Source organism: Nymphalis io, chromosome 18 (assembly GCF_905147045.1).
Source record: "Nymphalis io chromosome 18, ilAglIoxx1.1, whole genome shotgun sequence".
Classification (NCBI taxonomy): Eukaryota; Metazoa; Arthropoda; class Insecta; order Lepidoptera; family Nymphalidae; genus Nymphalis; species Nymphalis io.
In genome coordinates, this window is record NC_065905.1 from 10,426,453 (window position 1) to 10,453,627 (window position 27,175).

The window sequence follows — 27,175 nt, forward strand, 5'->3', positions numbered from 1 at the left end:
CGAAGGCCTCTCCTTTTGTGGAGAACTGTGGCAGAACTTCATCAGAGACATGTATGTGTTTTCTTTCGCCGGTTAAAACGAGATGAATTTACACATGAAAACTCAAGTCAAAGCCAAAGGTATATATTTTTTATCAAGCAATATTTACATAAAAGCGTTAAATGTATACAAATAAAAATTAAAAATAGCTGCTACACTATCGATTGCTTAAAATCTACCACGGGTTCGGAAATAAGCATCTCAGAGCATAGAAATTCAGATAGATTTTTTTTATTTCAAACACTACCGAGTATATACTGTCGGTACATACTCGTAAGTGCTTGCCCGCTAGGATTTGAACCCGCAATCTTTTAAGATGAACGTGTTCCAAGCCCTATTTACTTCTAAATTATTCAAATTAACATAGTGTTTTCATTACTTAACGCTGAATATTAAACAGATTAAATATTTCTTGTATGCGTATGTCTAAGTGCTTATTAATTCTATACGTCAGCCAGCGGCCAGCGGGCAGCGGCCGGTCCATTCCACTCGAACCAAATCACTTTTACCTTTAAACACGAAAGAGTACGTTCATTTAACGAATGTTTCCCACGGATTCGTTTATTATACATTACTATTTAAAATATATTTAATCTATCTATCAATTTTGAAAAGGCGTTTTATATGTCAATAAAAATATTTCGAATTTATTTGAAACGTTTAGTATTTTTAGTGTTCGCTTAAAGGCTGTTTTTTTTTCTATCTCGCTGGTAAAACACTTACGCGTTTCCCTCACATGAAGCGTGGGCCTCGCTGGTGCTTAGAACGCCTAGTGCGTCATAACGCACCGGAATACTCACTAAAAAACCAGCGATCTCCGTCTTTTCGAGGGGTGCCACGGGATCACTTGCGCGTGCTACTGTGGCGCCCTGACGTTCACCTATTTGGTCCTTCACTTCCTAGGGAGAGAATCCCGGGGTATTAGCTTCAACGTAGATCAACTTCTAAGCTTAAACAAACATCGTTAGTGCTCATTGCTAGATAAACTATTTTAAATGTAAGTTAGTTTAAAAATATAGTTTTTAGTTTAACTCTTCACACTGTACTATAGCGGTTTTTTGTACATATGGCAGAATACATACGACATGATTTGAATTATTAAAAAAAAAAAAACAAATTATAATTTACGTAAGAACCTACACCAATTGTACTATCCACTAATCTGCCTTGGTAAATCTATAATTAATTTCAGAAACTATTTAAAAATCGAACGTCAAGACAGACGATGTCGCACACGCGTCTTGTATATATATAAAAACGTTACCAAAGACAGGTAGCTCTTTAATCCCGTTAAGATAAAACTCGAATAATGTTAACAGTCCCGGTTTTGAAGAGTGACATTCCGTGTTTCGGCACACGTACTTGGTTAAGATAGGCCGATTGAGAGTCGGTGGTCCTTTTAAAACGACGGTCGTGGGGATACTACTAATATTTTTTGTATTACAGACCACCTGTTGATAAGTCATTACCACCAATGATTACCACTATATATTGGGAGTGTTAGAAATACTAACCATGGTATTATAAATATTAAATTACAGCTTTACCTATGGATGTTGTTAAGAGGGTAATATGTTAAAAAATATATTGAAATAGCTAGGTGAGCTAGCGAATGAGCCACTGGGTTAGTTGGCACCGCCGCTTATATACCAATGGTACTATACTGGTGGTAGAGCTTTGTGCAAGCTCGTCTGGGTAGGTACCACCCACTCATCAGATATTCTACCGCAAAACAGCAGTACTTGGTATTGTTGTGTTCCGGTTTGAAGGGTGAGTGAGCCAGTGTAATTACAGGCACAAGGGACATAACATCTTAGTTCCCAAGATTGGTGGCGCATTGGTGATGTAAGCGATGGTAAACATATCTTACAATGCCAATGTCTAAGGGCGTTGGTGACCACTTACCATCAGGTGGCCCATATGCTCGTCCGCTTTCTTCTACTATAAAAAAAAATACGAAATACTAAGCATCCCTTAAATCTCCAATGCGTCACCAACCTTGGGAACTAATATGTTATGTCCCTTGTCCTATAATTACACTGGCTCACTCACTCACTTGTAATTGTAATATGAGTAAAGTATTATAATAGTAATAATTAAAAACAGATATGGTTGGAAACCCTATGGTTGGAACATGAGAATCCTGGCCGAAGATTGCGGGTTCAAATCTTGAAAAGCACCAATGAGTTTACATGTAGTTCCAAACTTTCTTAGCCCAGCTGTGGTACATTTACAGACAGATATTTGAATCTTATTACATATACACAATACTATTTCCAGAAAGCATCAGGGCTTAGGAACGAATTTTGAAGACTAAAGTTTAATGAAAAATTAATAAAAAATTAATAGCTTAAAGTTTTCTTCCAAACAGACTTCCTAACTTTCATTATGAGTGAAAGCTTTTAGGTTAAATATATTAATTGTAAATAGAAGTATTAAACCGATAATATTAATATTTAAGTATGACACGTTCTCGAAATTGAAAAGTTTAGCGTTAATAATTATACTTATAAATACAGCTTAATTAACAAATTATTATTACAATTTTGATTTAAAAAAAAATGTCGTTATAACTTCCTAAACAAAAACTGATGTGACGTAATTCTAACACAATAAAAAACAGTTACTTCATCTAACCTCCGAACAAACTTTTCTGAGTTTCGTTGCGAAATAAAGAATCCTTATAATATTGTCTTATGCTGAAATGTCCGTTTGCTAAACTTTTTTAATTACAAAAAAATAATACATTTTACTTATCGAACTTACCTATAAATATTGCTTAGCGTGAGTTTCGTTAAGCGTTCATCTCTCTCTTGGTGTCATTATTGATTTGACATTTGAAAGAAGAACACACCATAAAAACTGATCACTTCCAAAACAACTTTTATAGATAAATCCGTAACTGCCTCGTTGGTCTAGTGGCTAGATAAAAGGCCACCGATGCCGAAGTCTTGGATTCAAATTCAGGGTCGATGTTTGTCGAAAATTTATCAATATCAGCCATGAGTCAGCATCCCATCGGATTATGAAAGTGCACCTGTATTCACATACATTATATTATGTCCAGTGCTCATATAATCTCTCTTGAGAGTGACCGCCGTGGGCGAAATCGGTTAGGAAGAGATCATCACCATCAGGTAAATCCGTATATGTTTTGCTAATTAGTAGCTCAGTTTCAATTATACAAGCCTGATTTAAATACGATGAGTTGGTTTAGTACCGTAAGATGTTTATGGTTACTGCTTCTTATGGTCAAAGTGTGTTATGTAGTTTCTAACCTTATACAATTAAATTACTATCAAACGCAAAAATATTTATTCAAATCGAATCAGTAGTTCTCGAGATAAGCGCGTCCAAGCACACAAACTTACCAGCTTTACTAAACGTGTTTTTAGACGTAATTCGTATTAAAATAACTTATTTACCATAATATAAAACTTAATTAAAATTAAAAGAATTTCGAAGCAAAATTATAAAGTTTAATATGTAAGTTAAGTTTTAACGCAACGATAACGTGTAATAAAAAGTCAAATTTAAACTCGGTTTTAGTGGGCGATCGGGAACAGAAAAACCATTGAAACGACAAACGAATTATTCTATGTAATATTTTTAAATTGATAATATAAATTAAAAAATAATAATAATGTTATCATTGCCATATTCTCTGAAAACCCTTCAACTCAATCCTTTTAAAGGAGCATCTTTTGAGGCACTTTATCTCAACGTAAGCCATTTGTTATCTCTTTCGTACAGAATAATACCCTATGAATGCCTTAGATTATATTGAGACGATATCTGGGGGCTACCGTCGTCGGCGGATGAAAGGAGCCGAGATAGCGTTAAAACACTCATTTGTTTTGTCACCACACCGACCACCGACTAATGTAAGCACACGGTGTAGATTCAATGGATGCGGGAAATTAAATTATTTAACCTTAAAAGTAGCGATAAATTAATTTTATATGATCTGCATCAATAAATCTATGGTTAAGGTAGTATTACGGTTGAATTCGGACGATCTTTATATATATATATATATATATATATAATTAAATATATGCTTACATATAAATACAATGAGGTGATGGTAAGCGATTATGAAGTCTAGGTTTATGGAACGTGCATGCCATTTATGCCCATTTTATTTGATTTTAATTTTTTTGCGAATGTTTTCTTTTTTACAATAATTACTTGACAATTGGACAGCATAATAAAGCCATGTTAAAATAAACTATATTCTTGCAATAAGCGAATGCTTATTGACAATTTATATATTATTGACTAAACAAACTGATACTTTGTCGTAAAAAAATAGATTCCAACACAATAACAAACATGAAAATAAGCCCCTTATTGCTAATAAGTTTTAAAAGAAAACATGGTATATTACCATTATAATATTAGGTACAAATATTATATAAAAAATTAAACGTATGTAATAATTGTTTTATAAGTGACTTACTAATAATATAAATATCTTCAAAATTCAATAACTAATATTGTGAATGCGAAAGTGAGTTTGGTTGTTTGTTACGCTTTTACGTTTTAACTACTGAACCGAGCATCATGAAATTTTGCATACACTTTGACAGGGATACAGAAAAGGACCCTCATACGCGGACGGAGCCGTGGGCGGAAACATATCAGTCATAAATGTGAAATGATAATTTCACAACATATAAAGCCCGCACATCATTTACTTTTAATTTATTTGATATTTTTAATACTGAAAGTAAAAAAGAGGTTTTATATCCACACTTCGAGAGTAATTATAATACGTTCGATTTTTAAGATTCCATCTGTAAATGAATTTACGATTAGTACTTTTTTAATTGACTTTATATATGGCAGAGGAAAGTCTAAAGTACGGTAATGGAAGGTTATGACGGCTTTAGGTAACAAATCAAGTATAAGTGTAATTATTTGAATTTAGAATTTCAACTACATTTGTAAATATTATTTAATTAGAGATCAATCATTATCATTGATTGATACATAATTTAATAATAAAACAAACGAGCCGTGGAACTTTCGTAATACAGGTTTTGAGCTGTAACGGCTACCGTCCGCTAAACAAGATTTCAATGACGTCATGGGCCTTATGATATGTGAAAACAAAATTATTTAGACGATAAAGTTTTATGGCTTAACATACATGCAAACAAATAGTTTAAGCTATCGTTTATCGTTTTGAATAATAACTTTAAAAGAGGTTTGTAAGAAAAGAGATTTTAATAAATTTCGTAGACATTGATCGGACGGTACAAAAGTGTAACTAGAGGCACAAGAATGGTGGCGGTATAGTATATGTAAGGTGTGGTTAACATTTCATACAAAGCCAATGTCTATGGGCGATTGTGACCACTTCGCATCAGGTGGCCCATTTGCACGCTCTACCTATTCTATAAAAAAAGTATGAAAGCCCACAGTATATAAAGTATATTCTGAATTTGGCTATTTGACAATTGTAGCTATGATTCAGCAATTGAAAATAAATGAAGATTTAATCGACTGTTACATTTTAAAAATGTGATTAATATTTCTAGAAAAATCGTGACGTTTATCTAATTAATTGAAATACGTTATAATTGATTGATTTATTACATACGAGAATAACGTAAGACGAAGCCGCGAATACTAGTTGTTGGTCTAAATTCTTGCTGTTTATACTGTCTTTCGCTGCTTGAAAATTAATATTCAAAGCACTTGACAATACGCAATCGAAAAAGTAAGCTTACAATTTTCCCTTTGATTGATTTATATAACTCATTAGGTATATGTGAAAACTATTTGCGTCAGTAACGTTTCACTTACACGTTACACACAGAAACGTTTTCACTTTGAAGTTTAAAAAAATAAACAAGAATTCCTAATTATAACTCTGTTCATTAAGCTCAGTGTAAAGTGTTTCTAGTTAATTAAAGTAATAACGTGACCTTTGATATATACGGCTAAAAAATCTAATAAAATACTAAAACGTATGAATAAATAACAATTACACCAAAATGTAAACAATAATGAACTAAGTCGAAACACGCCACCTCAACTAATACTAACGGCCTTACAAGCGTTGTTAACACCCCTCGTGTTTAGTTAAACACTGAATTCTCTCTTTCTATCATTATTGATTTGACATTCGAAAGAAGAAGATACAGCATTGTTAACACATATTCTACCGTCAAACAGTAATACTTAGTACTGTTGTGTACCGGTTTGCAAAGTGAGTGAGCAAGTACAACAACAGGCATAAGGGATATAACATCCGAATTCTCGATGTTCCTTGCGCGTTAGCATTTAAGGGATATGGTTCATATTTCTTATTTTGCCAATATAAACGATGATAACCGCTTACCATCATGTGCCCCATGTGTTAGTCTGCCTAGCTATTTCAATAAAAAAAAAATTTAACTAATTACCTTACAGTTACAGCCTGTGAATGTCCCACTGCTGGGCGAAGGCCTCCTCTCCCTTTTTGAGAAGGTAAGATGGAACTTGTTCCACCACGCTGCTCCATTGCGGTTTGATAGAATACACATGTGGTAGAATTTCAATGAAATTAGACACATGCAGGTTTCCTCACGATGTTTTGCCTTAACCGTCAAGCACGAGATGAATTATAATCACAAATTAAGCACATGAAAATTTAGTGGTGCTTGCCCGGTTTTGAACCCATGATCATCGTTTAAGATACATGTTAATTAATTACCCTCTTAACAATAAAAGGTAAAGCTGTAGTAAGCACACGTTCTATGAACTTAGAATTCACTTTAAGTTATTTAATTTTTCAAGATTTCATTTAACTTGACGGGTTGTGTTGTAAAACTTTACAACTATATTTTAAACCCGTTTACTCGAATCATTAACTTGAATATTTCACGCCCTTTTGTTGCTGCTGACATTACATAATCTAGTATATTAATTGTAATTTGTTCAAAATGCCACTAATATTTACTTATTATACACATTTATGTACATACAAATGTACATAAATATACAATACTATTACTAAATATTATATCTAAAGACTCTCGAGAATCTTTACCTTTGAGAACAGAAACTTCTGCTAAAAAAATGGCGATAAGATTGGTGGTATGTTGGCGAATTAATATTTCTCACGGTGCCAATGTCTATGGGCGGCGGTGACCAATTACAATCAGTTGGCCCATTTCTCGGTCTGCCAATCTATTTACTATAAAAAGACTTAAATTACAAAATCGATTATATTTCACGATTGTTTGAAAGAAATATTCAATGAAAAAAAATATTTATGCGTGAAGTTTTAATATCTGATCATTGTAAAAAAATGTCGAAGTAATACGAGCTTGCTGTGGGCAATGGATGAAGAGATAAACCGAAGTGCCGCCTTGAGTGTTTTTATATGTAAAGGACAGATTATAACGGTGTTTATTGACAGTTGAACACCGGTAGCCATTTGAACTCGAATTTACAGGATAAAGAACCTTTTCGAAAGAGGCCTCCTGGCGTAAACGATCACAGATAATACAAAATTACCGCACGCATTGAGCAGGAAAATTAACCGCCTGGGCACAGATTAACAATGCATGTATATATTTTAACTTTCTTTATTATCCTAATATAAATTAAATATGAAACTCGTAATGCTATCATTATTTTTATATATTTTATTTCGTTGAATTGTGTATCCCTAAAATAATAAAAATTTAATAACCATGTTGAAATCTGGCGATCAAGAGACCGGCGTTTTAACGATTAAATATTCGAAATTAAAGGACGGTCCTAATTACGATCGCATTAACGAAACCTCACCGAAAGTACCCGTCAGTTGCATTAAAACGAAGAAACCTGACCGAACATTGTTCATTAATTGAATTGCAATAATAACCGGGCGAATAAATTCGCATGCAATATAGACCTATAGGACCTTTAAAGAGGTCTTTATGCCAAACAAATCGGCGTCCTTTGAGAGGAACAAACGCGCCGCGCGAATTCGCGTTATTTTATACGTCGTTCGTTGTTTTCGCGTTCATTGAATAGTGATACAGATGAAACATTTAAACCTTGGGGATTTTCGAGTAATTACGAATCAATAACAGTTTTTATCGTACGGTGTGAGTGTCACGTGTGCGTGTTTATTGATGTGCTAAATAATCTGGTTTTCGAATTTAGAAAATATATTTGAATCGTAAAAGAGCATTCATTTTGAGTTTTAATATTTTATCTGTGTAAAATTCTTGCTTGTTTTTTTAAAAAAAATTGAAATGTATATATATATATAGTCTTAGTATTTAATAAATTATATTATATTAATTATAATTTATAAATTATATTATTATAAACACGACCAGCAATGAAGTAAACGATCGAGAATAGTCTTAGTTTTCACTTGATAGTGGCTTTGTGCAAGCCCGTCTGAATAGGTACCACTCTCTCATATATTCTACCGTCGAGTAATGCTTAATATTTTTGTGGTCCACTTTGTATAGTGAATGAACCGTTTTACACGATGTATTTACACAAGGGACATAACAGTTTAATTCCTGTAGGTGGCGCATTGGCAATGTCCCTTACATTGCCAATGCGCCACCTGCTTAAATTTTCTTACAAATGTCTATGGACAGTGCTGACTATATAACGGTAGTCCATTTGTCATTCTGTCTACCTAATACAATAAAAAAGTCACTAGTACATTATACTTTCAATTTAATTTTAAGCTAATAAATAGGATTAAGGATGTATTTCGATGCTTTAAATAGAAATGCGTGCGCAGACACGAACACGAAGCCTGTAACAATAAGATTAAGAGTGACATCATTTTCTTGTTTTCGTCTAAGTCGAGCTCAATGTTAACACTTACAATATATATATATTTAATATTAGTTACTTTGTTAATCAAAATCTTTATTCAATATAAAATCCTTAAATTTGCTTAATGATTTTAAAAAATCTAACAAACCATAATTTTAGAAATAGCCAACTAGACCAGCAGTGCTATTCTGTAAGAACTCACTTCATTACTCACCCGTGAAATGTTGACAACTGATATGGTTGATATACTATTTTGATGCGTGTATTCTTGAAATGTTATAATTATTATAACATTAGGTGAGTTTCGAGTTTGTTCTTACCGAATAGCTCTACTGAAATGAACTGGCAACAGAATTTCAACGTGTTTTTTAACCAATTGTACAAAATTGTCATAAAATTTTGTAACATTATTGCGCTCACGCAAATGTTTCTGAATTAATGCAACCATTTTACAATAAGTTTAATAAGACGAGCCGGTTGGCGTGGTTGGTAGAACACTTGTCTTTCACGCCGAAGGTTGTGGGTTCGATTCCCACCCAGGACAGACATTTGTGTGCATGAACATGTCTGTTTGTCCTGAATCTCGGTGTAATTATCTATATAAGTATGTATTTACAAAAAGAAAAGTAGTATATGTAGTATATCAGTTGTCTGGTTTCCATAGCACAAGCTTTGTACAAGCTTAATTTGGGATCAGATGGCCGTGTGTGAAAAATGTCCCAGGATATTATTTTTCAATAAGTGGTGCGAGTAATTTCATCAAATCAAAAACTATGCGAACGTATTCGTGTTAGCAGATAGAGAAAGTAACTCTGTGTGTCTGTCTGTTGCCTTATCAAGACAAGCCCACCAAGTAATAGTTCGAAGACCAGAAGGTGAATTAAGATAGAGGTTGTTTATTTTTGGTATAATACGGACATAAATATGTGAGTTATAGGAATAAACGAGGCCGGAATCGTAAGGAAATAGCTAAAAAGTTACGTATACATAATTAAGGCTAGTGCTAGACTTGGCGATTGCACTGCCGTGCCCCCAAATAGCTACCGAACATCGAGCGCTGCAGTTTTTATCCGTCGATGCTATAACTAAAAAAATGTTATTTTTTGTGTATTTTCAAAAGCCCAATATAAAAATTAATTAAATATATATATCTTTTCATTATAGATAATATATTTCCGGGGGATACTTGCAAGACTCCATGTAAAAAAAACACTCGAACTTTCTTCGAATTGTGGGATTGGTAACGAAAAAAAACTTTTATTTATCGTAATCTCAAAATTGTACTATTATTCACCTTTCCACAAAACATAGCCAAATATTTACAAAAAACATCGAAATTTTCGACCACGATAACCACAGCGTGCCTTATCAGATTTAAATAATGAGGTATAAGTAATAATAAATAGTAGTATATGCCTTAAAAGATGAATATATATCGTTGACCTTGGTCGATTGTGCGTTACCAATTAATATGCCGCGGGGAACCTCACACCCCCTGTGCCCTGTGCGGAGAAAAGTATCACAGATTCAGTCACCACAAAATCCAGCAATAATTTATAAGCGACAGAGACGCTGCATTGCGATCTGCGCGTATCGATTACATAAAAAAAAAACATTAAAAAATATATTCTGCAAAAATAAGCCGAAGGTTCCCTTCGTATTATGCTATTTCATATTCCGATATAAATATAAAAATCTGTTGATAGATAGTTTAAGAAAAAAAAGCTAGCAATAATAATAAATTCAGAATTTACTTTGCACTACTTTACATAATTTACATTACATCTAATTATTTTATGTTACACGAAGAGACAATATTACATCATGTAGATTCAAATATAAGTCTTACAAACCATGAGCATAGGAAACAACGATTCTCAACGCACGCTATCCGTAACACGATGTTTGTCTTGTCAAAAATCTATGTTAAACGTTAACAGATTAAAAAAAAACAATAACTGCACGTCATAATGACTCCTACGTGCACTAATAAAAGAGGCCATGTTTCCGTGTCAATTAAAATAGATCACTTTGTTTATCGATGGCGGATCTTTATATAAGTATATAGATAAGTCTTTCCGGTAATGATTATTAGAAAAAAGCAATCAACGTAACTCAAATAGCCATTTCGCGTATAACCGAGCCTTAAGACGCACCATCTATTTCATGTACAAAAATTCCCATTCAAGCTTCGAATACCCGCATCATTGTGGATACCTCAGCCCGCATGCTCAGTTATCTTAGATTTACCCACGCCTGAGAGACCGTATGAGTTCGAAGGTTGACAGTGCGTATTTCTATTATAACTTCGAAACAATCAGAGGTATTAACTTTGCAGTTTGCAATTATAATCTTTTTGCTAATCATTTAGTTTCAATAATAATAATAAAATGTATGCAATAAGCAATATAAGTTTCATTTTTTGTTCAACATAATAAATAGGAAGAGTTTTATCAAGATATATAACAGGATTTATCTTCCAATCAAGGTATTTTATAAAAACAATGCTCAGTCATATTTAAACAGTGTTGATTCACCTCGTGCTCGGCGGTGTGGGAAAACATCGTGAGGAAACCTGCATATGTCAAATTTTACTGAATGTTGGGACATGTGTACCTACCCACGTTGGAGCAGCATGTTGCCATAAGCTCCAAACTTTCTTCTTAAAGGGAGAGTAGGCTCTAGCACCGCAGTAGGACATTCTTAGGCTTTACTTTTTTGTGCCCAGGTGGTCCTAGTACTTACATAATCATAGACATATCATCATATGAAAATATTATATAATATAATCGTATAAAAAATATAATATAATCATTAATTGAACGCTTTGAAATATATAAAGTTCAGTAACATAAAACCCAGTAGTTTTAGCGTCGTATCGCGCGAACAACACGCCAACTTTTTTTCCCTACTCCGAGCGCAATGCCAAGAGACAAATTGTCCTTACAAGCAAGTTGGACCACCAATAGAGCGCGATATCGATATAAATGTCGGAATTTAAACACGTTTTAAGTTAATTGAGGCTGGAGCCGAGATTAGCTGATAGAGAATTTACGACCACGCGATAACATACGAGCTTCTAAAAACACCTATGTCACTATGTATATATACCATATTTGAATATATGGTAATTATGTAGTTTATGCATTCGGGAGACGAAAAATAAACTTATTTATAATATTACAAAAATCTTATTTATATATATAGACAATAAATATATATTAATTAGAAGTACCTATTATTCAGAATAATTTATATGTATATTTAAATAGCATGTATAATTGTGCATGCACATAGAAGAAAGGATTTGATGCATATAGATTTTTATAATACAGTATTTAGCAGGATTTCCTCACATATTCATTAATTGTTTTCGTGAGCAATTTTAAGATACGACTCGAACGCCATCTGTTGAGCTGAGACGGTACTATGTCAAAAAACCTCAAGCAAGTGCCAATGACTACTACACAAAAATTCAACGCACTTGTATACGTGTATTAGTTTACAGACATTTTATATTTAATACTTTTTATACATAGTAAAAAAAAAAAAAAAAAAGCCGAGATGGCCCAGTGGTAAGAACGCGTGAATCTTAACCGATGATCGTGGGTTCAAACCCGGGCAAGCACCACTGAATTTTCATGTGCTTAATTTGTGATTATAATTCATCTCGTGCTTTACGGTGAAGGAAAACATCGTGAGGAAACCTGCATGTGTCTAATTTCACTGAAATTCTGCCACATGTGAATTCTACCAACCCGCATTGGAGCAGCGTGGTGGAATAAGCTCCAAACCTTCTCATCAAAAAAGAGGAGAGGAGGCCTTTAGCCCAGCAGTGGGACATTCACAGGCTGTTACGGTTACGGTATACATAGTATTGTCGTGCTCCGGTTTGAAGGGTAAGTCAGTGTAGCTACAGGCACAAAGAACATAACGGGACAAACAGAAACATTTCGTTTTATAAATTGGTTTCAATATTTAAAGCTTTTTGAATTTTATTAAATTAAAAAGCTCCGAGTTAGTATTTATTGATTTTAGAATAGGTAATAAATTTAATAGTAATAACATTTATACCTACGTATGTATGTTCAATAGAAAAGAGTAATTACTGATGTTCTCGCGGGTTCTGCCAAGTAGAATTTGTGGTGGCGACCTCGCACTAAATTCAATTTTCTAAAATGATAAACGATTCAAAAGTTTTTCAAAATCTACTCAAATAAAGTACATCTTGATTTTCATTTTGATTTTGAATAATAAAAATCATATATATTTTTATTTTGAATTTCAAAATAACATGGCCTATAAAGATTTTAATATAGGTCAATGACCTCATTGCTTAAACTAATGGAACACAGATGAAGCCGCAAAAATAGACAATTCAAAATGTAATTGATTTAATATCGGCCAGTTCATATACACGCTTTGTTCGTTTAAAAAAATGCAATAATTGTTTTCTTAAATTGTATTATAAGTGAGTACATATTACAGATATATTGATATAGTTCTTGTTTTTTTATGGAATAGGTAGGCGGACGAGCATATCCACCTGCCACCTGTTGGTAAGTGGTCACCAACGCCCATAGACATTGGCAATGTAATAAATGTTAACCATCGCTTACATCGTCAATGCGTCACCAACCTTGAGAACTAAGATGTTATGTCCCTTGTGTAATTACACTGGCTCACTCACCCTTCAAACCGGAACACAACAATACCAAGTACTGCTGTTACAGCAATATCTGATGAGTGTTACCTACCCAGAGGCGCTTGCACAAAGCCACTACCACCAGTGAAAAACTAAACTAACTAAATACTCTTGTTTAAACATTTATTAAAGTGAAACTATTTCGAATGCTTTGAGAACTTCAAGGTAAAATTTGAGGGCATCATTTCCATACGAGCCGAGATGAACTAGTGGCTAGATAACGTCGAAAACGAAAAACAAAAATTTATAAATATGTATACTCACTGAAACTTACAAACGCACACAAAGCCCTACTACAAGCGAATAAAGTTAAATAGGTATGTATATCATTATACACAACTAAAAAAATATCTTCTGTACAAAGAAATGTTTATAACTTTCGTCTCATTTGTCATTCATTGTGACATGAATTTCTTCAAAATATATAAGTAACAAAAGAATATAATTCTCGCGATATAAAAATATATATAACACAAGTGAAACAACGACTTTAACACCCAAACAAAGTCACGTATATATTAAGTATATAACGTTATATATATATACGTTATAAGTAATTGTATTATGATTACGTATTGTTCCGTGCATTCTTTCAAAGACAAACAACCGCAATCGCGATGCGGCGCAACCACGGACGTTGCTGTCTATACAAGTATTTTGGCACTGTGTCAAAGATCCTCCTTTGTTTTTTGCAGTTGGAAAACACCTGTCACCATTGTTGACACAGGTAACTGCCGTTTTCACGTATAAATGATATGAATGAAAGAAAATCTGTTAAGACTTAAATTGTAAAGGAAAAAGACAATTCTTTGTCATAGTTTCTTGAAGACAGTTGATAAATTGTGTTTGGAATGAAAATTCCTTTTTTGAATTTTAATAAAGTATTCTTATCTTTATATTGTAACTGGAAAAATGTAGATTAAATAAATTTGACCATAAAATTATATTACTTTTGAACATGCTAAGTCACACGGGTTTTTTGAATTCGTTTATTTCAATATGTCTATGAATTTGCATTCTATACCATGATGCTAAAAGATGATAAAAAAAAACATATAATATATTAGATCGCGTTGCTTCCAGCGCCAAAGGACGCTTCAGCTCAAACGGTTGTATGGAACTGGATTAAAAATTCAGTTGCTATAATATACATACGAACAGGTGAACTTCAATAAAATCTTGTAAAATTTGCAACACTATATCATGTCCTCTTGACCGATTTCGGTCGCAGCAGCCAATCTCAAAGAGACTACACAACTGCGCAGGACATATAGTGCACAAGTGTGTGTGCAAATACAGATGTACTCTCTATTCCCTCACTTTCATAATCCAGTGGGACGGCAGCCCGACACGACCGGACAGATTTCAACTTTCAGACTCCGGACTGCTACTGTGAATTTTCAACAGAAACCACGTAATATCTTTTAACAGCTCGACCTGGAGTTTGAAATTAGAATGTCTAGCCAATCATATCACAGTATATAAATCATGGAGAAATAGGATTCGACTCTTACATTCTATTTACCATCGTCTACTATTATCTACCTTTAGTCTCAATATTAAACAACAAGAAACTACAAGAATTCACTACATCATTGTTACATGGACGCTTTGAGCATTTATTACCTATATTTATTACCTTACTGGTGGTAGGGCTTTGTGCAAGCTCGTCTGGGTAGGTACCACCCACTCATCAGATATTCTACCGCAAAACAGCAATACTTGATATTGTTGTGTTCCGGTTTGAAGGGTGAGTGAGCCAGTGTAATTACAGTCACAAGGGACATAAAATCTTAGTTCCCAAGGTTGGTAGCGCATTGGCTATAAGCGATGGTTGACATTTCTTACAATGCCAATGTCTAAGGGCGTTTGGTGACCACTTACCATCAGGTGGCCCATATGCTCGTCCACCTTCCTATTCTATATAAAAAAAAAACTATATATAATAAAAAAAAAAAATTTAAATTGTTATTATATCAATACAAATAGCTTAGCTGTGAATGAATGGAAAGGAATTCGAAATATATATATTAAAGGAAATCCGTTACACATACGAGTACATAAGCTAACAATGAAGGGACGTAGCGGCTGTTTAAAGCATTAAATGAATATTAATACAATTTAATAGATAATAATAATGATACGGCGCCATTGCACCGCGTGACGTAATAACTTAAGCCCCTTGCACACTGGCTGCGAATAATCCTAACCCCATTGTGATGTCACCCTTGCTTCATCACCCTATCGATAACGGTCGCCTCTATTCCATTGCTATAGAGCTTAAATTGGCACGACAAAAATAACAAATGACTATCAGATATGAGGGTGATAGAGAAATGTAATAATACATTGGTACGTATCGTTGATCTAGGAAATTATAAGTACTAGAGAGTACAGATTTTTCCGGTGCTCTTCTGGATTTTTACTAACGAGATGCATTTGTTTTTTTTTTTTAAATAAAAATTACGCTATTTCAATATATCGAGTGTACTGAACAACATTAGCGCTGTGAACGTGGCTACGTGTATATCTAGCGATGTATCCGTTTTTCGCGAGTTTTTTTTTATTCAATGTATTTTTTTTTTTTTTTGCAAATGGCAGTTTTTATACTGCCTAATAAAAAAAATCAATTCAATCTTACTGCCAGTATCTAAAGTAGATACTGGCAAATGGCCCCGTAAATTTATTAGCAAACAAAAACCGGTTATGATCACGTTTTGTCATTGTCAATTGTAATTACATTTATTTAAATAAAAAAATCAGACTGTATAGTCAAATCCCTATTTGTCACTATTGTAATGTATTGATACAGGGGTGACAATAAATCTAGGGCTCTGATTGGCTCGGCGGAGTGACGTCACGGGCTGGTCACGCCCTTACTAACATTACCGGATTACAATGTCCGGCGTTGTCCGGATAGGTATTTAGTTCGGTGGTTAGATTAGGGCTATTCATAGCCTTCTCTTTATTTCATTGGCTGTGAAAAACCACACACTCCGAGAAAGATTGTCACATTCTCGAATTACAAATAAATTGGAATAGACATACTTAAATGTTGTAATATCATTCGAAATTTAAAAATTATGAGCAATAAATATAAATTATAATATTTAACGATTTTTATAATATTCCAATTCAAGAAATAAAAGTTACATTAATTTTTTAATAGCTTAATAATTACTAAATAAATAATCAGCTTAAATTAAAACAAGTACATTGCGGATAATCTAAAAATTAAAACATTTACATGTTTTAGAAAGGAAATGTTTTATTAAAGTTTAAAAAAAATCGATCAACATGAATAGGTTCTGACGTATGTAGGTACAACTCAGCTACATCTAGACATTTCTTTTTCTCAGAACGATGCGAATAATGTAGACCTACTAAAAAATCGCTCGTAGAAAGCACCGCATTCCAGTCATCCCTCGGCCCGCCAGTTTGGGCCTTAGCCCATAATTGCCCTTGGCGCCCGTCTGCTCAGCTCACTTTTGTACCTTTTTGTACGATGGTCCCTTTTGTTCATCGCTTGTTGGTTTTGGGAATTAGCATGTCTTATTAGCATAACTGTCCGATAAGACGTGATTGCTGTTTTAACAGCTAAACGCCGGCTGAGGTCCAAACGACCGCTCGGACTTTTGGAAATTATATCTGAAAGCTGATTGAAACATTTATAATTGAACTATTATTTAAACGAAACTTCATAGCTTAACTTATGTAATTATGTTTTGTCACGTTTTGTATAGTGGAATTAATAATTAAACAAAACGAGATTAATGAGTGATTAGTAAATCAAGCTGGAATTATTAGTCTATAAAGTTAAACGCAGAATTTATAGCACTCTCGGCGAACAGCGCCCGCATCGTTTTTACGCGATGTATAAATCAGGCGAATACTCAACGAAGCGCATACGAGTCAGTCCTCACTAAAGGGACGATGTTGCCGATAAAATATGCGTCTGCGAGCGCGGTCACCGAAATGGTAATATTGTTAACAGGGAGTAAAATAACTACACAGGAAACCAAAACGAGAATTATGCATCATCTCAAGAATTTCTCAATAAGATGTGGTGTGCGCGTGGGGCCGACGCGGGCGCCGCCCCGCGGCGAGTCGGTGGCGCCTCTATCGATTATTCGGGCGTCTCTGTCGAATGTAGCGCGGCGTCTCGCTCGCGCGCGCACGGGTGGCGCCCGCCGCGTCATTACCGGCCACCTCGACACGCCGCGACCTCTTCAGGGTTCTCGTTTAAACACAGACCTCGCAGGCTATATCATTAATCTATTACGACGATCGTAAGGTGGGCTCGCGTATGTGAGGTAATTTCTCGTTTTTTCGTCGTCGTCGGCCGGAGCGCTGTCGGCCGCGGTGAAAGCTAACGACGGACCTGCGACTCGATATTCGGTTTTATGGAGCTTAATTAGCGTTGATGTTTCGCCCTGTCGGCTCGTCGGAGTTCCATATACGTCGGCCTTTATCGGTCGATAGCTGGAACCGATAGATGCTTGGGTTAGATGTCACGCTGGGAATCGTGATTTTGTCGTTTACAAAAAGCCAGTACGCCAGTCGTCGAGTGTCGAAATACATAGTTTCGCGTCGTTTGCGTTTCCATATAAGGAAAATGACCCGCAACGTGGTCCAATTTCATGGGTGTAGTCCGGTCCGCCCTCCGGCGTCGAGGCAGGCCGCGGCTGCGCGGGCGCCTCGCCTGCCTCATTCATATTTCGTCCAACTGCCCGCTAATTACACCCTCGGTCAGCTCGATCGGGTTGATTAAGTTCTTGACATTATATTATTTCGTCTTCGTAATTGCTGGTCTGCTGCTCGCTCACAATGGTTCCAGGCGATCGGAAATTTGTCAACGTGTGTTTATTCGGTGCTGATAGCCGAGGAATTACGTAATTTACGAGCGCGCCCGCGTCTTCTACGTCTAACCCGTTAACCGCAAGCTGGTATTAGGTATCGTAGGCGCGTTGGCTGGCAATTTTCTGTAAATACCACTTAGCGAGTACAAAATTAATCTCAACAATCGATTTGTATATTAAGCTGTTATGTATCTCGGGCAAATTGAAGTCGACAACAGTGAAATTTATGTACATTTATGAATATTAAAATATATAATGTAATTAAATAAATTACTATTATTACAAGTTACAAATTGAAATTAGACATTACAAAGTGAGCTATCACTGAAGTTTAACTGTCATGGTAGATTTGCAAAATGATGTTTCAAAGTGCTTGTAAAAGCCGACTCAAATGAAGAGGGTTATCTTATAGACAAACTACTATTAACAATACGACTTTCATTTATTTTTATTTTATTTATTTATTTGGGAAACATACAGCATAATATAATACATAAACATTTGGTAACAAAATAAGTCTCACATAAGCCAACAAAGTTTCCACTTTTACATTCAAACATGTATGTATGTATGTATGTATGTATGTATGTATGTATGTATGTATGTATGTATATTTTTTTGACTTTTACATTAATTCAAATAATAGAATTAAAGTTATAGTATTTAATGACAGCGTAAGCCATCCCTTCCATATTTGTGTACCTACTATATTATTGAACTCTACATGAGTTCAATAACATAGTAGAAATGTTTTGAAAGATATTTTTTCCTATTCACGAATACCGGAACAGAAGGATATACATTTTGATATTTAATAACAAAAAGCTACTAATAAGAACTGCATTTGTTTCATCTTAAAAGAATTGCTAGTACTACTACTACTACCCGCGTCTTCGTTCGTGGAATTCAGTTTTTGATTATAAGAGTACATACATAGGTACTAAAGTCTTTTTATTATTGAAATAAAATAATATATATGGTACTTCTGTATAAAATAGCTTTCTAATGGTTTGAGAATTATTAAAATCGGTTCAGTAATTCGATCTATCGATTAGGAAACAAATCTTTTTTCTTTGTCGTATTAGTATCGGTATTTTAAAAATGTATCACCCATGTAAGTATTTAATATAAACTTGTATCGTTGCGAAGTATTAATTTATTTATAATATTTTTTAAATTGTTAAAATATTCCATCTTGCAGATGCTAAGATTAACGTTAACAAACAAATACACTCTTTATACTTTCATACATAACCTGATTTAAATATTAACTGTAATTTTTCATAGTCGTTTTATATTGTCGATATTGGTTTAATAAAACTATCACGCAAACCTTGATAGCTAGCTTTCAACATAATATAGAAGTTAACAATTTGCATTAAACATTAAACCGGTATAACAAAGATATTACTCACAGTTCCGACAGCTGCTCCAGATAGCTATCAATTATAATTACAACAAACAACACCCCCAGGATACATAGATAACCAATGGACAGACTCCTTAATTTTATAGTATAATATATATACTGTAATAAAATTCCTTGCCTTTTTAACTTTGCAACATTGGCACAAGCTGCTTGTCTTAACTTAAAACAAAAAAAAAAATCTTAAAAAAATATAAACCCTTCAAAATAATTTAGCATGAAAGGTCGTTGTAGTTTACTGCATCATTTGTCACTGTCACGCATTGTGCATCACTTAATAAACGAGAGAGAGACGGGGCATGTTTATGGAAAATTTTATGCAAATTATCATTGTCCTTATTAACCAATAACAAAAGTTACACATCACAACCAACGCCCATAGACATTGAAATTGTAAGAAATGTTAACCATCGCTTCAATCACCAATGCGCCACCAACCTTGGGAACTAAGATGTTTTGTCCCTTGTGCCTGTAATAACACTGGCTCACTCACCCTTCAAACCGGAACACAACAATACCAAGTACTGCTGTTTTGCGGTAGAATATCTGATGAGTGGGTGGTACCTACACAGACGAGCTTGCACAAAGCTTTACCACCAGTATATGTGTGTACTTAAATATATGAGAGATAATCATTTAATTGTATTTAATTAACGTATTTCTTAATGTAATTGACCTAAAAGATTAATTTAATTAAATTAATTTTTAAAGAATTTATATAAAACCTTATTTGAGTAAAATATATTTTGATTTGGAATTTGCAGAAGGTACTAAAATCAGACTTGTATCAGACAAGCTGTACAAGTATATAATAGCTTAACCTATGTATAGTACATAAATATACATTTAATTCAATGTTTCAAGAAATAAACTTCCCAAGAAAATTATATCATATTTAATACCCGAAGCTCAAAGAAGCTGTTGCGTGATAGTTAGTAAACATCCTGACAGAGGAAGGTCAGCGAGTCAAAGTAATTGCTTTGTTGCAGTTATTTTATTTAAGAAACATTACCTAATTAATTTAAAAAAGCAATTAAAAATCTTTACAGATATACAATGATAGCCTATTTTTTGTTTATGGTTAATACTAATTTACGTAAGCATTTTTTTTGCGATTGCGATGTGCCTGTGTAGCACAAAATACCTTAAATAAAAAAAAAACTGTACGATTGCAACTGACAATATTGCAAAGTTTTCATTTATCTATCAGGCGAGTCAACAATATTTCGCAAATTTAATTATTTTAGTTAGATTAATTGGAATTACGGTGGATTCATTTAACATTAGCATCGTTTAAGTATATGAATAATATATATATATACATATATATATTGACTTAAGTCAAATTTCTCACACAAAAATAGATGCTTAGGAAAGCAACCTATTTACAACAATAATAAATAATTTTTATAACACAAATAAAATCGAGATTTTAAATATGTAATTAAATTCAAATTTTTTGCGCACATGAACTTTAGAGTTTTAATTTCCATTTTTAAAACATATAAAACACTATAAATATTCTCATATTAATAAATATATACACAAAATAATAATATAAAAATGTTGTCTGTCCGTTTCTACTCTGTTCCTGTTTGTTTAGCAGGCGAGAACTCGGCACAACCGGTCATTATCTCTCGTTTCCATGAATTACGTTTATTAAAAAACGATCAACAATACCAAATATTTAATGGAATTTATCGCCTATCACTTATTTATATTGAAAATATATAATTATATATATTTAATCTGTGAGCCCTTGTTACTATTTAAATGAATTATTTATTCAATGCGTAATTTTAATCTTAATATTTTCATACTCACATTATAACATTGTTGATTAGAATTGTGTCCGTCTGGGTCGGTAGAATATCTGATGAATGGTACCAAGCATTCATCAGATATTCTACCGCTAAATAGCAATTTTGTGTTCCTGTTTGAAGAGTTAGTGAGCCAGTGTACAGGCACAGGGACATAACATCTTAGTTCCCAAGATTGGTGGCGCATTAGCGATGTAAGGAATGATTAGTATTTCTTACGGCGTCAATGTCTATAGGGGGTGGTGAACATTTACCATCAGCCTTTTGCCCATTTTCCCGACCGCTGCTTTTATATATTTATAAAAAGGTAAAATACAACCTCTGACAGCCTACCCACAGCAACTCTGGATCAATGTCTCCAGCATTGCTATTCTGCAATAACTGACTTCGTATCTCACTCGTGAAATGTCGAATATCCACTTACAATGATACGCTATTTTGATACATGTATTATATTAAAGGTTATTATTATTAAAGTCAATGTCGCATATTGCGCTTCATTTCACGATAGTGTTCAGAGGTGAGTTCTGAGTTGGTTCATACAGAAGCTCACCTGGCGTGTAAGATGAGTGATATTTACCTACCGCAACCGCAACAGCCCGTGAATGTCCCACTGCTGGGCTAAAGGCCTCTCCTCATTTTTGAGGAGAAGGTTTGGAGCTTATTCCACCACGCTGCTCCAATGCGGGTGGTGGAATAACATGTGGCAGGATTTCAGTGAAATTAGACACATGCAGGTTTTCTCACGATGTTTTCCTTCGCCGTAAAGCACGAGATGAATTATAATCACAAATTAAGCACATGAAAATTCAGTGGTGCTTGCCTGGGCTAGAACCCACGATCATCGGTTAAGATTCACGCGTTCTTACCACTGGGCCATCTCGCCTTTTATATTTACATAATAACGAAATAACTCAGATCTAATTGTTCCTTATGTGTTTCCTTATGTATTTATTTTTCCATACCATATTGTGTTTTGGTATAAAATAACTTTGATTAATTTTGTTACATATATAAATATACAATTTATTATTTCGTCTCTACTGTGTTTAAGTCTTAATTCTTTATTAGTAAACTATGTACAGATAATTTATAATATACAAAATTAAAAAAAAAAATACACGTTACAAATTTATAGCAAAAACATGCCGCTTAAAAGATTGTCTTGTGCCTTTGTACCCAAGACGCTGGCACTATTGCCTCTCTGCACCGCTAGACTCACTAGCCTAAGTCTTGTTTATAAGACTTTGTAAACACAAATAAAAGTAAAACGCCTGCGGATTAAAAGTGCAATATGTCTGTATGTCTCAAGGATCAATACACTTTTACTGGTGGTAGGGCTTTGTGCAAGCTCGTCTGGGTAGGTACCACCCACTCATCAGATATTTTACCGCAAAACAGCAATACTTAATATTGTTGTCTTCCGGTTTGAAGGGTGAGTGAGCCAGTGTAATTACAGGCACAAGGGACATAAAATCTTAGTTCCCAAGGTTGGTGGCGCACTGGTGATGTAAGCAATGGTTAACATTTCTTACAATGCTAATGTCTAAGGGCGTTTGGTGACCACTTACCATCAGGTGGCCCATATGCTCGTCCGCATTCCTATTCTATAAAAAAAAAAACACAAATTATAAATGAGAAAAAATGCATTTATATTATCATAAAATATACGACTATCTTAAAAACGCTAATCCTATAACGATCACGCGAATGATTGTTAAAAAAAAACCATCCCTTAAACCATCAAAACATTTCACTACAATTTAAAACCTAACTTAATAGTAACGAAGCAAAAAATATTTAAAAAAAAACACACACACACAAACACAAACAAATACACATACAAGAGCAACCTTTTTTTCTAAAGTCGTTTAAAACATTAATAAATCATCGCGAAGAAATGTTTGAGCGCTTATTAAAGTAATTTAGCGCTCTCTGACCGTTCCTACTCTGTCTGTGTTTGTTTTGCAGGCGAGAACTTTACCCAACCTATTATTACGTCTCGTTATTTTTTAAGCCAGGAGTGGCCAACGCTTGGCGCTGATTTCGTTTCGCTCTTGTTTACCGCGCTAGTTATTCGCGTTAAGTTGACTCAGAACGAACTCTCAGCTTAATTGACATAATGTACAATGAAATTTGCTTGCTCGTTTTTTTTTAAATCGATTTATATACTTGTTTGAAAAAGAGTTATTGTTGAATTGTTCTTCAATATCTATCTATTATGGACCTCTATAATTAAGCTTAATAGGTAATCAAATTCAATCTAATTCGTTATTTCTTTGTTTATATCTATAGTGCGAAGTTCTTTTCGAGTGTACTTGATACTAGATTTTTATTTCATATGTATAATACAAACTGGTGTTTTTTACATATTGTATAAAATATGAAAGATGTTGGCAAACCCTGGCAGGCATATCAAGTCTTAACCGCCAGAGGCGCAGGCGCAGGTCTCGTAAAACGTATTATTATCACTAATAATCTCACTTTTCATTCATCGATAAAGTATGCGTCAATTTGCAAATATTTGCCATCAACTTTACTTATTATTTTATTGCGATCCGTTGTCCATTATAACAATAAACTATTTATTTAATGACAATTACTAAAATATCATTATCTGTGACAAAATTTATTTATTATCTATGCATAGCTTACATTCATGTATATAAGTCTATATATAGTGTATATAATATACATGTATTTCAATACGATATGCTTTTTTTTGGGAAAATGTATAAAATAAAACGGGTTTGTATAATAACAGTATTGCCAAATATATTGGAAATATTTCAATGACAAAATGAATCATTTTTTTTTTCCTATATGTTTAGACTTTTCGACTTTAGCCCAGGCAGGTTGCATCCGATCTCAGGCGTATTTCGCCTTTATTCATATCATACTAAAGTTCGTTTTTCTCCTTCGTAGGAGCTCATCTATAGCCAAAGCCAACGGATGTTGTCAAAGTTGCTGTGGCCCAATACGTCACCTAGTGCGCCCAGAGACCCCCACTCAGATCATTTGGTTAGTAGACATTTCATTTTTTTTTAATTACAAAATTCCGTGTCAATGACCTTTATAATATTGCCGTCGCAATATGCCAATAAACGCTTAAATTGATCCTACTATATGGGTAGTTAAATTAAAACATCGGATTATTTTAAAACAAGAGCTAGAGGCCTCGTGATCATCCTAATCAAACAGAAATAAAAAGCTACCCTTGAAATAAAAATAAAAAAACAAAATAACCGTCATAACACGTCTTCTAACGACGCCCCTAACTAGCCTCGAAGGCTGAGAGTCCATTGGATGCTGAGCGATAACAACGAAATCTCGCTTTATATATTTTGATCACTTTGACTGCCTGGAAGGATCAGTAAACCATAGAAAAGGTAAGTGAATTAATATGACTGTCTATATTCTGAATCATTAAGTTTCCTTAAGTGGTATTCGCCACACGTGTCAGCACGCGTGCAACAAGCTGTACTGGTATTTAAGAATGAATGTAGGTTATCACGATAACTAATACATCGAGGTAGGACTTTGTGCAAGCCTGTCTTGGTAGTTAAATATTCCATCGTTCGTTCAGTCTGAGTTCCGATTTGAAGGTTGAGTGAGCCAGTGTAAATACAGGCACAAGACACATAACATCTTCTTTGTCAAGATTAATGGCGCATTGGCGGTGTAATGTTTGTTAATGTTATATTGCCCGTGTATATGGGACAGTTGTGACGAATTACGACTATGCGGCCATTTGAATGCCTACCTATTTTAAATAAAAAATATATAATATAAAATAATATTAATTTTTTGTGGCGACTTAATTTTATTTTCAAGTGTCGTTAACATAACATTACTATTAAACAAATAACTAATGGTAAGCTATTTTTCCAGTAAGCAACGAACTTTAAATAATGTATAGTTTTTTTGCCGCCAAAAAAGTTTATGGTCGAAATCATAGCGGCAGATGTTAATGATTCTATTATTTATGATCGAACCTCGTATTACCTTTTATTTTTTTACTTACCTACCGGTAAGTGGGCGCGGCTCCACAGATTATTCAATCATGTAATTTTTGTTTTCGTTGAGAAATCGTAAACAAATATTATGATGTACTCGAGTATTAAGGGGATCACATGGATTTTAAACGAATATTGCTAGTTCGAATCTAGGCTGTATAATTTTTTGTGATGATTATTAATCTGTGCACGTTACCTATGTTTCCGATGAACTGTCAATTTTTTTGTTCGGAATTGTTCAGAAAAATATGATTATTTAATTAAAATATGTATTGAGTATATATATAATAGATTAATTAATAAAGTACAAATCATATAAATGACGTAATAATACCTTATATATAGGTCCAATCACAGTGACTGTTTTGTATGTAATAAAATACTATTAAAATTAAACGCTGAAATGTACACTATATCAAATTTATGAATGATTCGTTGCTTTTTTTAAAGAAATACAACATTTAGCTGATTGTTAACCAAATTATAACACAATCAGTTGTTAATAATAAGACATTTGCAAGTTTCAGTTGTGTAGAATTGTTTTAATATTCGTAAAAGAATAATTTAAAAGTAAAGTAAAGTAACTATGAATACCCCACTGGGCTAAGGCTTCTCTCCTTTTTTGTGCTTTTTTTTGTGCTGTGTTCCAATGCTCGTTAAATGTAACGAAAAATTATTTAAATTAATGCTTTTCAATTAATTAAAATATTGAATTGATTATATTTATTTGTTAAATAAGTGTGTCCGAAATTTCGATACAAACGATTATGTAAATCTAGTTTAAACAACAAGACTTAACTCACACATTCAAACAGATTAAATAAATAAATAAAAAAGGCAACACCAGTTATATTATTATCTAAGTAAATAACTAATTACTTAACTTAATATAAATAAGAGATTGTATCTTTCATTACTCGAGTTTCAAATGATTTATCTTTATCCAATAGGGATAAACGATGTCATTATTATACTAAGAGGCACAAATAAGTTATAAATCACGGCCATAGCCGCTTTATCTGTATCGATGCATTTTTAATCTGTGTATGTAAATGTCAAAGTGCAGGTTTTATTATGTCTTGTGCTTATGTTCGTTTTTATTACAATTTTTATTGCGGATTTGTCCGCATATCATTCGCCCGAATAAAAATATTGTTTAACGTATAAAAAGCGATTCGTAATATTTTGGCATAATTACTCATAAGTTTGTATGTTTGAATGTTTGTTACCTAATCACGCGAAAACAGCTAAACAGATTTAGATGGAATTTGGAATAGAGATTGACCTGACATAACACATAGGTTATCTAACACGTGCCCCCTCACATTGTAATACTATACTTACTATTACTTGTAATCACCATCATCACCAGCCACCACCATCACCAGATACTGGTGGTAGGGCTTTGTGCAAGCTCGTCTGGGTAGGTACCACCCACTCATCAGATATTCTACCGCAAAACAGCAATACTTGATATTGTTGTGTTCCGGTTTGAAGGGTGAGTGAGCCAGTGTAATTACAGG

The 27,175-nt window shown here is 33.8% G+C and overlaps 1 protein-coding gene across 8 annotated transcripts in view; it reads left to right on the top strand.

Annotated features, from left to right (window-relative positions):
* The window catches only part of LOC126775435 (T-box transcription factor TBX3-like), a 118,267-nt gene that overhangs the window by 60,032 nt on the left and 31,060 nt on the right, over nucleotides 1–27,175 (top strand). For 5 of the 8 annotated variants that reach the window (XM_050497382.1, XM_050497383.1, XM_050497384.1 and 2 more), the window contains one exon: nucleotides 24,562–24,657. The exons of the other annotated variants lie outside the window; for them this stretch is intronic. In XM_050497382.1, the coding sequence (XP_050353339.1) occupies nucleotides 24,562–24,657 (96 nt within the window). The remainder of the gene's footprint in view (nucleotides 1–24,561; nucleotides 24,658–27,175) is intronic. 8 annotated transcript variants of the gene reach the window in all.